The 18349-nt window shown below is 45.0% G+C and overlaps 1 protein-coding gene across 5 annotated transcripts in view; it reads right to left on the bottom strand.

The window, feature by feature from the left end:
• Positions 1-18349, bottom strand: part of arhgap24 (Rho GTPase activating protein 24) — a 253967-nt gene that overhangs the window by 24095 nt on the left and 211523 nt on the right. For 4 of the 5 annotated variants that reach the window (XM_071341555.1, XM_071341563.1, XM_071341572.1 and 1 more), the window contains one exon: positions 8330-8452. In XM_071341555.1, the coding sequence (XP_071197656.1) occupies positions 8330-8452 (123 nt within the window). Of the gene's footprint in view, positions 1-8025; positions 8099-8329; positions 8453-18349 lie in introns of those variants that run through there. The other variant, XM_071341591.1, reaches the window with a different exon arrangement.

Here is an 18349-nt window from a genome sequence, read left to right as displayed (position 1 = left end):
GGAGGTGAGGGCCCTGGCGGAGTGGTGCCAGGAAAATAACCTCTCCCTCAACGTCAACAAAATGAAGGAGCTGATCGTGTACTTCAAGAGACAGCAGAGGGAGCAAGCAACCATTCACATTAACAGGGCTGCAGTGGAGAAGGTGGAAAAAAGCTTAAAGTTCCTTCGGCGTAAACATCCCTGACGATCTGAAATGGTCCACCCACACAGACAGTGTGGTGAAGAAGGTGCAACAGCGCCTCTTCAACCTTGCCTTGGCCCCTAAGACCCTCACAAACTTTTACAGATGCACCATTGAGAGCATCCTGTCAGGCTGTATCACCGCCTGGTACGGCAACTGCACCAGCCCGCAACCGCAGAGCTCTCCGGAGGATGGTGCGTTCTGCCCAACGCATCACAGAGGGCATGCTGCCTGGCCTTCCAGGACATCTACAGCACCCGGTGTCACAGGAAGTCCAAGAAGATCATCAAGGACTGTTCACACCACCGAGCCAAGGCCTGTTCACCCCGCTACCATCCAGAAGAAAGTGCATCAAAGCCGGGACCCAGAGACTGACATAGGATAGTGATGCAACACTGGTCACTTGAATAATGTTTACTGTTTTACCCACTTCATATGTACATGCTATATTCTAGTCAAGGCTTATCCTATTTTAACTATTGCTGTGCATATACTATTTTATCCTTCGTATTCTTCAGATATACTACATATTCTATCCACAGACTGCCCATAATATCTATACATCCCATCACATATATATTTATACTCCGGAGTCCGACATTGCTCATCCTAATATTTCTTAATTCCATTATTTTCCTTTTTAGATGTGTGTGTATTGTTGTGTATTGTTAGATGTTACTGCACTGTTGGAGCTAGGAACAAGCATTTCACTACACCCAGAATTACATCTGCTAAATATCTGTATGTGACCAATACAATTTTATTTTATTTTATTTTCTCCTCTCTCTGCTCTGTGGGAACTGGATCCAGGGGGTCTGTAAATCATGTAATTGTACAAATATTCTTCACAGTCTTTGATCCCACAAGAGCTATTCAAAGAACACACACTCTTAGAGGAGGTACTGACTAACGGAGAATAAACTATACAAATAAAAAATACAGTCAGACAGTCGTCTCTCCTGGCTGTGGATGAGAGTGTAATGGAAATTCCTCGGATATTGTCAACATGAAATGACTACCCTTTCACAGAGCCAGAAAAGTTACTATTATCCGCCACACAGTATGTCTACAGATTAGCCTGGTAAATGGTATGCAATATGCATTCACATTTAAACACAGCAGAGAGGGAAGAACTGTCAACAGCAGTAAATATTTCACAGGATAGTAATGTATTCAGTCATTGCGCATTTCGTCCTTACAAGAGGACCTTTTCTAAAATGTCAAGATCTTTAGAAAATATATTCCAAACAATGAAAAATAACGCTAGTTTCAAGTATAATAAAGGCTTGCCATTTTTCAGACTAAAGTTAAATCGAAGGAATGTAAATGAAAGATAATTATTCAAGTCCCTATACTTTACAGCTGAACATAGAGAACTAATCGTAGACAGAGATATCAACAGAGAGAGCAATGCCGATGAATGGAAAAGATGGAAACACCAACAGATAGAGAAAGATAGGCCAAGATAAAGATAACACAGACTAAGATAGACCAACATAAAGATAGCACAGACTAAGATAGACCAACATAAAGATAGCATAGAGAAAGATAGGCCAAGATAAAGATAGCACAGACTAAGATAGACCAACATAAAGATAGCACAGACTAAGATAGACCAAGAGAAAGATAGCACAGAGGAAGATAGACCAAGATAAAGATAGCACAGACTAAGAAAGACCAACATAAAGATAGCACAGACTAAGAAAGACCAACATAAAGATAGCACAGACTAAGATAGACCAAGAGAAAGATAGCACAGAGAAAGACAGACCAAGATAAAGATAGCACAGAGAAAGACAGACCAAGATAAAGATAGCACAGAGAAAGACAGACCAAGATAAAGATAGCACAGAGAAAGACAGACCAAGATAAAGATAGCACAGAGAAAGACAGACCAAGATAAAGATACCATAGACAAAGAAGATGTGCACACCTGCCACCATCGTTACTCGCACCTGCACCTCATGAGACTCACCTGGACCACATCACTTCTATGATAACCTCTCCTATATCTGCCACTCCCTTTGGTTCTTTCCCCAGGTAGTATTAGTTATGGTTCTCAATGTCCCGACGCAACTCTTGTTTTGTTCCATGTTCTATTTATTATTGAATTCACCCCCTGTCCTTGCTTCCTGACTCTCAGAATCTGCGTTACATTAAGCAAACGTTTCTCTGTTGTGTGTAGTCCTGGAGGATCCGTGGGTTAATGTAACATCATAGAGCAGCTCAGTGGTAAAATGACAGGGACGAGGCAGCAGGCTGTTAGCCACCCTGCCAGCTTAGTTGAGTCTGCCACTAGCATAGTCAGTGTAGTCAGCTCAGCAATCCCCATTGAGGCCGTGTCTGTGCCTCGATCTAGGTTGGGCAAAACTAAACATGGCGGTGTTCGCCTCAGCAATCTCACTGGAATAAAGACCTCCTCCATTCCTGTCATTATTGAAAGAGATTGTGATATCTCACATCTCAAAATAGGGCTACTTAATGTCAGATCCCTCACTTCCAAGGCAGTTATAGTCAATGAACTAATCACTGATCATAATCTTGATGTGATTGGCCTGACTGAAACATGGCTTAAGCGTGATGAATTTACTGTGTTAAATGAAATCTCTCCTCCTGGTTACACTAGTAACCATATCTCCTACGCAAAGGCGTAGGTGTTGCAAATTTCAATTTACAAAAAAAACAATTGACTGCTTTTTCCTTTTTTGAGCTTCTAGTCATGAAATCTACGCAGCCTACTCAATCACTTTTTATAGCTACTGTTTACAGGCCTCCTGGGCCGTATACAGCGTTCCTCACTGAGTTCCCTGAATTCCTATTGGATCTTGTAGTCATGGCAAATAATATTCACATTTTTGGGGACTTTAATATTCACCATTTTATTACGTTTGCAATCGCAACAAATAATCTGCTCAGACCCCAACCAAGGATCATCAAAAGCCGTGCTATAAATTCTTGGACAACCCAAAGATTCCTAGATGCCCTTCCAGACTCCCTCCACCCAAGGACGAGTACAAAAATCAGTTAACCACCTAACTGAGGAACTCAATTTAATCTTGCACAATACCCTAGATGCAGTCGCACCCCTAAAAACAAAAAAACATTTGTTATAAGAAACTAGCTCCCTGGTATACAGAAAATACCCGAGCCCTGAAGCAAGCTTCCAGAAAATTGGAACGGAAATGGTTCTACACCAAACTGGAAGTCTACCGACTAGCACCAAACTGGAAGTCTACCGACAGTACCGTGCAGTATCGAAGAGCCCTCACTGCTGCTCAATCATCCTATTTTTCCAACCTAATTGAGGAGAATAAGAACAATCGAAAATGTATTTTTTATACTGTTGCAAAGCTAACTAAAAAGCAGAATTCCCCAAGAGAGCATGGCTTTCACTTCAGCAGCGATATATTCATGAACTTCTTTGAGAAAAAGATCATGATCATTAGAAAGCAAATTACGGACTCCTCTTTAAATCTGGGTATTCCTCCCAAGCTCAGTTGTCCTGAGTCTGCACAACTCTGCCAGGACCTAGGATCAAGGGAGACACTCAAGTGTTTTAATCCTATGTCTCTTGACACATTGATGAAAATAGTCTTGGCCTCTGAACCTTCAAGCTGCATACTGGACCTATTCCAACTAAACTACTGAAAGAGCTGCTTCCTGTGCTTGGCCCTTCTATGTTGAATATAATAAACGGCTCCCTATCCACCGGATGTGTACCAAACTCACTAAAAGTGGCAGTAATAAAGCCTCTCTTGAAAAAGCCAAACCTTGACCCAGAAAATATTTTTTAAAACTATCGGCCTATATCGAATCTCCCATTCGTCTCAAAATAAATTTAAAAAGCTGTTGCGCAGTAACTCACTGCCTTCCTGAAGACAAACAATGTATACAAAATGTTTCAGTCTGGTTTTAGACCCCATCATAGCACTGAGACTACACTTGTGAAGGTGGTAAATTACCTTTTAATGGCGTCAGACCCAGGCTCTACATCTGTCCTCATGCTCCTAGACCTTAGTGCTGCTTTTGATACCAACGGTCACCACATTCTTTTGGAGAGATTGGAAACCCAAATTGGTCTACACGGACAAGTTCTGGCCTGGTTTAGATCTTATCTGTCGGAAAGATATCAGTTTGTCTCTGTGAATGGTTTGTCCTCTGACAAATCAACTGTACATTTCAGTGTTCCTCAAGGCTCCGTTTTAGGACCACTAATGTTTTCACTATATATTTTACCTCTTGGTGATGTCATTCGGAAACATAATGTTAACTTTCACTGCTATGCTGACGATACACAGCTGTACATTTCAATGAAACATGCTGAAGCCCCAAAATTGCCCACCCTGGAAGCCTGTGTTTCAGACATAAGGAAGTGGCAGGCGGCAAATGTTTTACTTTTAAACTCAGACAAAACAGAGATGCTAGCTCTAGGTCCCAAGAAACAAAGAAATCTTCTGTTGGATCTGACAATTAATCTTGATGGTTGTACAGTCATCTCAAATGAAACTGTGAAGGACCTCAGTGTTACTCTAGACCCTGATCTCTCTTTTGACTAACATATCAAGAATATTTCAAGACAGCTTTTTTCCATCTTCGTAACATTGCAAAAATCTGACATTTTCTGTCTAAAAATTGTGCAGAAAAATGTATCCATGCTTTTGTCACTTGTAGATTAGACTACTGCAATGCTCTACTTTCCGGCTACCCGGATAAAGCACTAAATAATCTTCAGTTAGTGCTAAACACGGATGCTAGAATCTTGACTAGAATCAAAAGATTTGAACATATTATTCCAGTGCTAGCCTCTCTACACTGGCTTCCTGTTAAGGCTAGGGATAATTTCAAGGTTTTACTGCTAACCTACAAAGCATTACATGGGCTTGCTCCTACCTATCGTTCCAATTTGGTCCTGCCGTACATACCTTCACATACGCTACGGTAACAAGACGCAGGGCTCCTTGCTGTCCCTAGAATTTCTAAGCAAACAGCTGGAGGCTGGGCTTTCTCCTATAGAGCTCCATTTTTATGTAATGGTCTGCCTATCCATGTGAGAGACGCAGACTCGGTCGCAACCTTTAAGTCTTTATTGAAGACTCATCTCTTCAGTAGGTCCTATGATTGAGTGTAGTCTGGCCCAGGGGTGTGCAGGTGAACGGAAGGGCACTGGAGCGACGAACCACCCTTGCTGTCTCTGCCTGGCCGGTTCCCCTCTCTCCACTGAGATTCTCTGTCTCTAACCCTATTACGGGGGCTGAGTCACTGGCTTACTGGTGCTCTCCATGCCGTCCCAGGAGGGGTGCGTCATTTGAGTGGGTTGTCCGTGTTGGCGCCTCCCCCCCCGGGTTCGTGCCGTGGGGGAGATGTTCGTGGGCTATACTCGGCCTTGTCTCAGGGCAGTAGGTTGGTGGTTGAAGATATCCCTCTAGTGGTGTGGGGGCTGTGCCTTGGTAAAGTGGGTGGGGTTATATCCTGCCTGTTTGGCCCTGTTTGGGGGTATCGTTGGATAAGGCCACAGTGTCTCCCCACCCCTCCTTTCTCAGCCTGCAGTATTTATGCTGCAATAGTTTATGTGTCGGGGGTCAGTCTGTTATATCTGGAGTATTTCTCCTGTCTTATGCGATGTCCTGTGTGAATTTAAATATGCTCCCTCTAATTCTCTCTCTCTCTCTATTTCTGCCTGCGGCAGAACAGGTCAGAACAGCTGACCTGTTCACTGGACGTGCTACCTTGTCCCGGACCTGCTGTTCTGGACTCTCTCTCTACCGCACCTGCTGTCTCTAACTGAATGATCGGCTATGAAAAGCCAACTGACATTTACTCCTGAGGTGCTGACCTGTTGCACCCTCTACAACCACTGTGATTATTATTATCTGACCCTGCTGGTCATCTACGAACGTTTGAACATCTTGGCCATGTTCTGTTCTAATCTCCACCCGGCACAGCCAGAAGAGGACTGGACACCCCTCAGAGCCTGGTTCCTCTCTAGGTTTCTTCCTAGGTTCTGGCCTTTCTAAGGAGTTTTTCCTAGCCACCGTGCTTCTACATCTGCATTGCCTGCTGTTTGGGATTTTAGACTGCGTTTCTGTACAGTTTGTGACATCGGCTGATGTAAAAAGGGCTTTATAAATACATTTGATTGATTGATTGATGTGGGGGTGGACAGCTACTGAACTGCTACTGAACAGATACTGAACAGCTACTGAACAGATACTGAACAGCTACTGAACAGATACTGAACAGCTACTGAACAGATACTGAATAGCTACTGAACAGATACTGAACAGATACTGACGCTATCCTGGGCCAAACCCTTTGGTTAAGCGAGCTCCCTGCCTCCACAGTACCAGGCCGACCAAACAGAACATGACCCACAATTTTAATCACATCTCTAGGGTATTATCTCTCCAATAGCCTCAGTCTCAGTCTGTGTGTGTGTGTGCGTCCCCCACTGCAGCAATACGTCAAAGGAAGCTCTCCTGTATAGGAGGCTGTGTGCTGAGGGTGCTGTGTTGTGTGTGTGTGTGTGTGTGTGTGTGTGTGTGTGTGTGTGTGTGTGTGTGTGTGTGTGTGTGTGTGTGTGTGTGTGTGTGTGTGTGTGTGTGTGTGTGTGTGTGTGTGTGTGTGTGTGTGTGTGTGTGTGTGTGTGTGTGTGCGTGTGTGTGTGTGCGTGTGTCTGCGTGCATGCATGCATGCATGCGTGCAGTTGTAAATTTGCCAGTCTAGTCTAAAATATAATTTGAATAATGATTTAGTCTAGATATTGTCAAAATGACAAAAACTGTGGGCCATTTTAGTCAACTAAATGCCCTTTAATTTTAGTCCCATCACATTTGCATTGTCTCATTAACCTATAGTAAATGTAAATCACTGACTCATCAACATTCGACAGACGCCTCAGCAACATTGGTGTCCAAAAGTATAACTTGAGTTAATGACTGTTTTGCCAGGTGATGTAGTCGAGCCACTAAACCTTGAGTCCGAAATCGAGTCCCAAGTCCTTACGTTGCATCCTGTTGAACGACATGCCCCAGGTTGTTAGCTATAGCTAGCTAACGAGGTAACGTGACTGAACAATGTGTAGCCTAAACAAATGGTTAACGGTCTGTTCCGCAAGTAGCCTTGTTTACGGCCTGCCAATGCACGATAGAACAGAGAAAAACGTAGTGCCGGTATTATGGGTCATATTTTCTTAGTGGTTAGGACTAGAATCAAGAACTGCACGGTGCATCTGTGCTGCTAATATTAATTGTGATTGTCGCTGAAAAGCTCTTAATCTCTCCAAAAACTCTTGTCCAGTCCACTGGACAGAGATCATTTCGTCATGTCTCATTTTAGTTCAAACTGAAATGAAAAATAATTTTTGTTAGTTATATTTTTTTCTGGGTCTATTTTGTCAATTACGGTCTCATCAACAAACCACAAAAAAATTGCTGTTTGACAAATATTTTTGTAATTATTTTTGTTGACGATATCAACACTGGTGTGTGTGTGTGTACGCGCGTGTCTGTGTGTGTGTTAGAGCATACAATTAGCACATAGTAACACACAATCTGTGTTGTTGATTCAGAGATCAAATGTTTCCTTAACAAATGCAGAGTTGAATGAGCGTTGCTTTATCTTTTGACAAGACATTCAACTCCAGCCTCTAGATGGAATGACACGTAGCACCATATGTCTATTCACAGAGACATGCCCTCCTGATAATAATGATTTACTGTGCTAAAAAACGACATATAGAGCCAGTCACAGATTAAGTCTAGTCTAGTCTTGGACTGAAACGCATGCATCATGGGTGCACTAACTAACCTCCACCAAATGGGGTCCATATGACCCTGCATACTAACCTCCACCAAATGGGGCCCATATGACCCTGTGTACTAACCTCCACCAAATGGGGCCCATATGACCCTGTGTACTAACCTCCACCAAATGGGGCCCATATGACCCTGTGTACTAACCTCCACCAAATGGGGCCCATATGACCCTGTGTACTAACCTCCACCAAATGGGGCCCATATGACCCTGTGTACTAACCTCCACCAAATGGGGCCCATATGACCCTGCATACTAGCCTCCACCAAATGGGGCCCATATGACCCTGCGTACTAACCTCCACCAAATGGGGCCCATATGACCCTGCATACTAACCTCCACCAAATGGGGCCCATATGACCCTGCGTATGGTCTTCACCCAATCCTCCATGTCATTCTGGGTGCTGGCCATAAGAAGGTATGTCTCATGATTCGCTGTCATCCGCTCCCTGTCTCCTCCTGCAAGGGAGGAAGAGCAGAAAGAAGGGAAAAGAAAGCGTGAGTAAAACTAGAAGACTTGACGAGGACCGAAGAGGTCAAAATGTCTCCAATAAACCCCATGGAACAGTGGAGGCTGCTGAGGGGAGGACGGCTCACAATAACGGCTGAAACAGAGCGAAATGGAATGGCATCAAACACCTGGAAACCATGGAAACCATTTTTATTTTTATTTTTTACCATTCCACTAGACCATCCTCCCCAATTAAGGTGCCACCAACCTCCTTTGACATGGACGCATAGAATGCATAGTTTATTTTTTTATCATTAGAAAACATTTAAATGGTAGGGTACGATAATGACAGTTATCATCTGCTATAACATTACTAACGTAATAAGAACACAGTAAATTGTCAACACCACAGTACATTACTTATTCAATAATAACAGCGTCAGCCTAACAGATGCTTGTCGGAAGTGGGGCTGTGTCTGTGGTGTTATAAGGGTCTGTAATTACAGTGTGACTTAGAAGGGGGTCATTGACGCCCCAAGGCTGACAAAATCAAGGTGCGGACAGACACAAACATCAAGGGCTTTCACAGTCTCAGTGTGTGTGTGTGTGTGTGTGTGTGTGTGTGTGTGTGTGTGTGTGTGTGTGTGTGTGTGTGTGTGTGTGTGTGTGTGTGTGTGTGTGTGTGTGTGTGTGTGTGTGTGTGTGTTTGTAACATCAAGGGATCTCAGCCTCACACACCAGGAGTATGCCTTCCAGACAGACCAGATGTACAACCTTAGAGACCTTTTACCTCTATGGCCTGATAATCACACCAACACTGTCTATGGCCTGATAATCACACCATCACTGTCTATGGCCTGATAATCACACCAACACTGTCTATGGCCTGATAATCACACCAACACTGTCTATGGCCTGATAATCACACCAACACTGTCTCTGGCCTAACTATCTGTCCACACTAATAGCTTAAGATACTACCGTAATGTAGTGCATATAAGTGACTATCGTAATGTAGTGTATATAAGTGACTATGGTAATGTAGTGTATATAAGATACTACCGTAATGTAGTTTATATAAGTGACTATCGTAATGTAGTGTATATAAGATACTACCATAATGTAGTGTATATAATATACTACCGTAATGTAGTGTATATAAGATTTTACTGTAATGTAGTGTATATAAGATACTACCGTAATGTAGTCTTTATAATATACTACCGTAATGTAGTGTATATAAGATACTACCGTAATGTAGTGTATATAATATACTACCGTAATGTAATCTATATAATATACTACCGTAATGTAGTGTATATAAGATACTACCGTAATGTAGTCTATATAATATACTACCGTAATGTAGTGTATATAAGATAATACCGTAATGTAGACTATATAATATACTACCGTAATGTAGTCTATATAAGATACTACCGTAATGTAGTCTATATAATATACTACCGTAATGTAGTGTATATAAGATAATACCGTAATGTAGTCTATATAATATACTACCGTAATGTAGTGTATATAAGATACTACCGTAATGTAGTCTATATAAGATACTACCGTAATGTAGTCTATATAAGATACTACCGTAATGTAGTCTATATAATATACTACCGTAATGTAGTCTATATAATATACTACCGTAATGTAGTGTATATAAGATACTACCGTAATGTAGTGTATATAAGATACTACCGTAATGTAGTCTATATAAGATACTACCGTAATGTAGTGTATATAATAGCTACTCCCTTCTTTTCCCCTAGGACTGGCTGAGTATCCTGTATCGGGCTCTCTGTGGAAAACGGCTCTAAAACACTCACTAAGACATTTGATACATGTTGAAAGGGCAGCTTCCAGATGCAACACTCTTATTACCGTGACAACAGTACCAGACCTGGGTACCAGTTAAACCCCTCATGGAAACGCATACTGTACACCTAGACCAGTCAAATGACATTCTTCAGATAGAGATCTTGTATGAATCAAGTCTTGGAGATGTAGCCTAGTAGTTGATGTAGCCTAGTAGTTAACAGAGAAATTATTGGGCACAGACTAAATTATTAATGTGGCCCGTGTGCTGTCTGCACCTCTCCCCAGAGACCTAGTTCTTCCATTGATTTTCATCCAGCAGGAGATATCGCTGTGTCAGCGATTAACAATGTATTTATAGAACATCAGCATGAATAACCCATGTGTTTAGTCAGCATGATGAGACTGTAAACTAACCCGTGTGTTTAGTCAGCATGATGAGACTGTAAACTAACCCGTGTGTTTAGTCAGCATGATGAGACTGTAAACTAACCCGTGTGTTTAGTCAGCATGATGAGACTGTAAACTAACCCATGTGTTTAGTCAGCATGATGAGACTGTAAACTAACCCGTGTGTTTAGTCAGCATGATGAGACTGTAAACTAACCCGTGTGTTTAGTCAGCATGATGAGACTGTAAACTAACCCGTGTGTTTAGTCAGCATGATGAGACTGTAAACTAACCCGTGTGTTTAGTCAGCATGATGAGACTGTAAACTAACCCGTGTGTTTAGTCAGCATGATGAGACTGTAAACTAACCCGTGTGTTTAGTCAGCATGATGAGACTGTAAACTAACCCATGTGTTTAGTCAGCATGATGAGACTGTAAACTAACCCATGTGTTTAGTCAGCATGATGAGACTGTAAACTAACCCATGTGTTTAGTCCGGATGACGAGACTGTAAACTAACCCATGTGTTTAGTCAGCATGATGAGACTGTAAACTAACCCATGTGTTTAGTCAGCATGATGAGACTGTAAACTAACCCATGTGTTTAGTCAGGATGACGAGACTGTAAACTAACCCATGTGTTTAGTCAGCATGATGAGACTGTAAACTAACCCATGTGTTTAGTCAGGATGACGAGACTGTAAACTAACCCATGTGTTTAGTCAGCATGATGAGACTGTAAACTAACCCATGTGTTTAGTCAGGATGATGAGACTGTAAACTAACCCATGTGTTTAGTCAGCATGATGAGACTGTAAACTAACCCATGTGTTTAGTCAGCATGATGAGACTGTAAACTAACCCGTGTGTTTAGTCAGCATGATGAGACTGTAAACTAACCCGTGTGTTTAGTCAGCATGATGAGACTGTAAACTAACCCGTGTGTTTAGTCAGCATGATGAGACTGTAAACTAACCCGTGTGTTTAGTCAGCATGATGAGACTGTAAACTAACCCGTGTGTTTAGTCAGCATGATGAGACTGTAAACTAACCCGTGTGTTTAGTCAGCATGATGAGACTGTAAACTAACCCATGTGTTTAGTCAGCATGATGAGACTGTAAACTAACCCATGTGTTTAGTCAGCATGATGAGACTGTAAACTAACCCATGTGTTTAGTCCGGATGACGAGACTGTAAACTAACCCATGTGTTTAGTCAGCATGATGAGACTGTAAACTAACCCATGTGTTTAGTCAGCATGATGAGACTGTAAACTAACCCATGTGTTTAGTCAGGATGACGAGACTGTAAACTAACCCATGTGTTTAGTCAGCATGATGAGACTGTAAACTAACCCATGTGTTTAGTCAGGATGACGAGACTGTAAACTAACCCATGTGTTTAGTCAGCATGATGAGACTGTAAACTAACCCATGTGTTTAGTCAGGATGATGAGACTGTAAACTAACCCATGTGTTTAGTCAGCTTGATGAGACTGTAAACTGACCCATGTGTTTAGTCAGCATGATGAGACTGTAAACTAACCCATGTGTTTAGTCAGCATGATGAGACTGTAAACTAACCCATGTGTTTAGTCAGCATGATGAGACTGTAAACTAACCCATGTGTTTAGTCAGCATGATGAGACTGTAAACTAACCCATGTGTTTAGTCAGGATGATGAGACTGTAAACTACTCTCTGTTCTTTCCTTCTTCTGTAACCGGTAGGGGTCAGGCGGGGGGGGTGTAGGGGTCTGGCTGGGGGGTGTAGGGGACTGGCTGGGGGGTGTAGGGGTCTGGCTGGGGGGTGTAGGGGTCTAGTGGGGGGTGTAGGGGTCTGGCTGGGGGGTGTAGGGGTCTGGCGGGGGGGTCGAGGGGTCTGGGGGGGGGTGTAGGGGTCTGGCGGGGGGTGTAGGGGTCTGGTGGGGGGTGTAGGGGTCTGGCTGGGGGGTGTAGGGGTCTGGCTGGGGGGTGTAGGGGACTGGCTGGGGGGTGTAGGGGTCTGGCTGGGGGGTGTAGGGGTCTAGTGGGGGGTGTAGGGGTCTGGCTGGGGGGTGTAGGGGTCTGGCTGGGGGGTGTAGGGGTCTGGCTGGGGGGTGTAGGGGTCTGGCTGGGGGGTGTAGGGGTCTGGTGGGGGGTGTAGGTGTCTGGAAAGGGGGGTGTAGGGGTCTGGCGGGGGGGGGTGTAGGGGTCTGGTGGGGGGTGTAGGTGTCTGGCGGGGGGGTGTAGGGGTCTGGCGGGGGGGGGGTGTAGGGGTCTGGCTGGGGGGGTGTAGGGGTCTGGCTGGGGGTGTAGGGTTCTGGCTGGGGGGTCGAGGGGTCTGGTGGGGGGGTGTAGGGGTCTGGCTGGGGGTGTAGGGTTCTGGCTGGGGGGTCGAGGAGTCTGGTGGGGGGGTGTAGTGGTCTGGCGGGGGGGGGGGGTTTGTAGAGGTCTGGCTGGGGGGTGTAGGGGTCTGGCTGGGGGGTGTAGGGGTCTGGCGGGGGGGTGTAGGGTTCTGGCTGGGGGGTGTAGGGGTCTGGCGGGGGGGTGTAGGGTTCTGGCTGGGGGGTTGAGGGGTCTGGCTGGGGGGTCGAGGGGTCTGGCTGGGGGGTCGAGGGGTCTGGTGGGGGGTGTAGGGGTCTGGCTGGGGGGGTCGAAGGGTCTGGTGGGGGGTGTAGGGGTCTGGCGGGGGGTGTAGGGGTCTGGCGGGGGGTGTAGGGGTCTGGTGGGGGGTGTAGATGTCAGAAGTTTACATACACTCAATTAGTATTTGGTAGCATTGCCTTTAAATTGTTAACTTAGGTCAAACATTTTGGGTAGCCTTCCACAAGCTTCCCACAATAAGTTGGGTGAATTTTTGCCCATTCCTCCTGACAAAGCTGGTGTAACTGAGTCAGGTTTGTAGGCCTCCTTGCTCGCACACGCTTTTTCAGTTCTGCCCACACATTTTCTATGGGATTGAGGTCAGCGCTTTGTGATGGCCACTCCAATACCTTGACTTTGTTGTCCTTAAGCCATTTTGCCAAAACTTTGGAAGTTTGCTTGGGGTCATTGTTCATTTGGAAGAACCATTTGCTTTAACCCCAAGCTTTAACTTCCTGACTGATGTCTTGAGATGTTGGTTCAATATATCCTCATGATGCTATCTATTTTGTGAAGTGCACCAGTCCCTCCTGCAGCAAAGCACCCCCACAACATGATGCTGCCACCCCTGTGCTTCACGGTTGGGATGGTGTTCTTCGGCTTGCAAGCTTCCCCCTTTTCCCTTCAAACACAATGATGGTCATTATGGCCAAACAGTTCTATTTTTGTTTCATCAGACCAGAGGACATTTCACCAAAAAGTACAATCTTTGTCCCCATGTGCAGTTGCAAACCGTAGTCTGGCTTTTTTTATGGCGGTTTTGGTGCAGTGGCTTCTTCCTTGCTGAGCGTCCTTTCAGGTTATGTCTATATAGGACTTATTTTACTGTGGATATAGATACTTTTGTATCTGTTTCCTCCAGCATCTTCACAAGGTCCTTTGCTGTTGTTCTGGGATTGATTTGCACTTTTCGCACAAAAGTACGTTAATCTCTAGGAAACAGAATGTGTCTCCTTCCTGAGTGGTATGACGGCTGCGTAGTCCCATGGTGTTTATACTTGCATACTATTGTTTGTACAGATGAACGTGGTACCTTCAGGTGTTTGGAAATTGCTCCCAAGGATGAATCAGACTTGTGAAGGTCTACCATTTTTTTCTGAGGTAGTGGCTGATTTCTTTTGATTTTCTCATGATGTCAAGCAAAGAGGCACTGAGTTTGAAGGTAGGCCTTGAAATACATCCACAGGTACACCTCCAATTGACTCAAAATATGTCAATTAGCCTATCAGAAGCTTCTAAAGCCATGAAATCATTTTCTGGAATTTTCCAAGCTGTTTAAAGGCACAGTCAACTTAGTGTATGTAAACTTCAGACCCACTTGAATTGTGATACAGTGAATTAAAAGTGAAATAATCTGTCTGTACACAATTGTGGGAAAAATTACTTGTGTCATGCACAAAGTGAGATGTCCTAACCGACCTGCCAAAACTATAGTTTGTTTTCAAGGAATTTGTGGAGTGGTTGAAAAACGAGTTTTAATGACTCCAACCTAAGTGTATGCAAACTTCCGACTTCAACTGTATATACGCTGAGTGTACAAAACATTAAAGAACACCTGTTCTTTCCATTACATAGACTGACCAGGTGAATCCAGGTGAAAGCTCTGATCCTTTATTGATGTAACTTGCTAAATCCACTTCAATCAGTGTACTGTAGATGAAGGGGAGGAGACAAGTTAGAGAGGGATTTTTAATCCTTGATACAATTGAGACATGGATTGTATGTGTGCCATTCAAAGAGGGAATGTGCAAGACAATAGATTTAAGTGCCTTTGAACGTGGTAGGTGCCAGGCGCACCAGGTTTGTGTCAAGAACTGCAACGCTGCTGGGTTTCTCACGCTCAACAGTTTCCCGTGTGTATCAAGAATGGTCCACCACCCCAAGGACATCCAACCAACTTGACACAACTGTAGGAAGTGTAACCGATGTGAAATGGCTAGCTAGTTAGCGGTGGTGCGCACTAATAGCCTTTCAATCGGTGACGTCACTCGCTCTGAGACCTTGAAGTAGTAGTTCCCCTTGCTCTGCAAGGGCCGTGGCTTTTGTGGAGCGATGGGCAACGATGCTTCGTGGGAGGCAGTTGTTGATGTGTGCAGAGGGTCCCTGGTTTGAGCCCAGGTAGAAGGAGAGGGACGGGAGCTAAACTGTTACAGAAGCATTGTAGTCAACATGGGCCAACATCCCTGTGGAATGCTTTTGACACCTTGTAGAGTCTATGCCCAGACGAATTGAGGCTTTTCTGAGGGAAATATTGGGCATTATTAAGGTGTTCTTTTTTTCTTTTTTTACTTTATACCCCATATTGGTAGTTACAGTCTTTTCCCATCGCTCCAACTCCCGTACGGACTACAGAGAGGCGAAGGTTGAGAGCCATGCATCCTCCGAAACACGACCCTGCCAAGCCGCACTGCTTCTTGACACACTGCTTGCTTAACCCGGAAGCCACCAATGTCTCAGAGGAAACACCGTACAATTGGCGAATGAAGTCAGCGTGCATGTGCCCGGCCAACCACAAGGAGTCACTAGAGCGCGATGGGACAAGGTCATCCAGGCCGGCCAAACCCTCCCCTAACCCAATTGTGCGCCGCCTCATTCGTCTTCCGGTTGCAGCCGGCTGCGACACAGCCTGGGATCGAACCCCGCTCTGTAGTGATGCCTCAAGAACTGCGGTGCAATGCCTTAGACTACTGAGTCACTCGGGAAGGCCAGGAAGGTGTTCTTAATGTTTTGTACACTCAGTGTATGTAGGCTTGCTGTGGCAGTCAAGACATATTACTAGTGAACGAGACTACAATAACAAATTCAATGGAATGTAAAAGGAATAAAATTCATGTTCAGTCATCGAGGACAACCTGTCTTGAAGAACCAGACAAACAATAACTAAAGCAGTCAATTAACAACCACATAGCTCACAGCATCAAGCCTCTCCCAACCCACTCTAGTTTCTTGTAGAGGACACTTCATCTATTGACTCGGCTGTTGTGGCTCTGGCTGTGGGATGAAGCTCATAATTGATTCCCCTTTAATGAGCATAATGATCTCTGGCAGGCAGGGCAGGTGTCCAGACTCTCCCTCCCTCTACCTGGCTCTCCCTTCCTCCCTTTACCTGGCTCTCCCTTCCTCCCTCTACCTGGCTCTCCCTCCCTTTACCTGGCTCTCACTCCCTCCTTTTACCTGGCTCTCCCTTCCTCCCTTTACCTGGCCCTCACTCCCCCCCTCTACCTGGCTCTCACTCCCTCCCCCTACCTGGCTCTCCCTTCCTCCCTTTACCTGGCTCTCACTCACTCCCTCCCTCTACCTGGCTCTCACTCCCTCCCTTTACCTGGCTCTCCCTCCCTCCCTTTACCTGGCTCTCCCTTCCTCCCTCTACCTGGCTCTCCCTCCCTCCCTTTACCTGGCTCTCCCTCCCTTTACCTCTACCTGGCTCTCCCTCCCTCCCTTTACCTGGCTCTCCCTCCCTTTACCTCTACCTGGCCCTCACTCCCTCCCTCTTCCTGGCTCTCCCTTCCTCCCTTTACCTGGCTCTCACTCCCTCCCTCTACCTGGCTCTCCCTCCCTCCCTTTACCTGGCTCTCACTCCCTCCCTCTACCTGGCTCTCCCTTCCTCCCTTTACCTGGCCCTCACTCCCTCCCTCTACCTGGCTCTCACTCCCTCCCTTTACCTGGCTCTCACTCCCTCTACCTGGCTCTCACTCCCTCCCTCTACCTGGCTCTCACTCCCTCCCTCTACCTGGCTCTCACTCCCTCCCTTTACCTGGCTCTCCCTCCCTCCCTTTACCTGGCTCTCCCTTCCTCCCTCTACCTGGCTCTCCCTCCCTCCCTTTACCTGGCTCTCCCTCCCTCCCTTTACCTGGCTCTCCCTCCCTCTACCTGGCTCTCCCTCCCTCTACCTGGCTCTCCCTCCCTCCCTTTACCTGGCTCTCCCTCCCTCTACCTGGCTCTCCCTCCCTCTACCTGGCTCTCACTCCCTCTACCTGGCTCTCACTCCCTCCCTTTACCTGGCTCTCACTCCCTCCCTTTACCTGGCTCTCACTCCCTCCCTTTACCTGGCTCTCCCTCCCTCCCTTTACCTGGCTCTCACTCCCTCCCTCTACCTGGCTCTCACTCCCTCCCTCTACCTGGCTCTCACTCCCTCCCTTTACCTGGCTCTCCCTCCCTTTACCTTTACCTGGCTCTCCCTCCCTCCCTTTACCTGGCTCTCCCTCCCTCCCTTTACCTGGCTCTCCCTCCCTCTACCTGGCTCTCCCTCCCTCCACCTGGCTCTCCCTCCCTCTACCTGGCTCAGCAGGTATCCTCACATTAAGACCATGTTTTTCATGTTTTTCAGTGGCTCTGATTGTGAAATACGTATCCTGATGGATGATTGATGGACTATAGATCCAGGAACAACAAAATAATGATGATCCAGGAACATGTCCCAATTAGTGAAATCAGGACATGCGTGTCTCATGTGCCCTTGGTGGCAGTGTGACCAGATTCACAAAACATTTCTTACGCAAAAACTTGAGAAGTAAAACAAAACAAAAATAATAAGAAGTTCATATGATAGTTTGTAAGAGTATTAGATTTAAAAATATATATTATTTATTATTGAATTGAATTAATATTTTGTATATTTATTCATATTTTATATTTTATTTAAATGTTTTATTCTCATTATAATTTAATATATTTAATTTTTTATAATTTTGTATTTATATTTATTTTTTATTATTTAAAAAAAAATTGGGGGGGGGGGGGCAGCAGGTAGCCTAGCGGTTAGAGCATTGGGCCAGGAACCGAAAGGTTGCCTGATCGAATCCCTGAGCTCACAAAGTAAAAATCTGTCATTCTGCCTCTGAACAGGGCAGTTAACCCACTGTTCCCTGGTAGGCCATCATTGTAAATAAGAATTTGTTCTTAACTGACTTGCCTAGTTAAATCTTTTTTTTTTTAAAGATGATTGTCACGAGGCAACTGATTTAGCAAGCTAGCAATGGAAATCATGTTAGCATATTTCCTACTGAGATTACTGTTCTACAACATGTTCTTGGGTTTCCAATAATCAATACTGAAACATTCAGA

The sequence above is a fragment of the Salvelinus alpinus genome, chromosome 1 (genome assembly GCF_045679555.1).
Source record: "Salvelinus alpinus chromosome 1, SLU_Salpinus.1, whole genome shotgun sequence".
NCBI classification, from domain to species: Eukaryota; Metazoa; Chordata; class Actinopteri; order Salmoniformes; family Salmonidae; genus Salvelinus; species Salvelinus alpinus.
The sequence above is the reverse complement of the archived record's forward strand: the minus strand, read 5'-3'. Positions and strand labels throughout refer to the sequence as shown.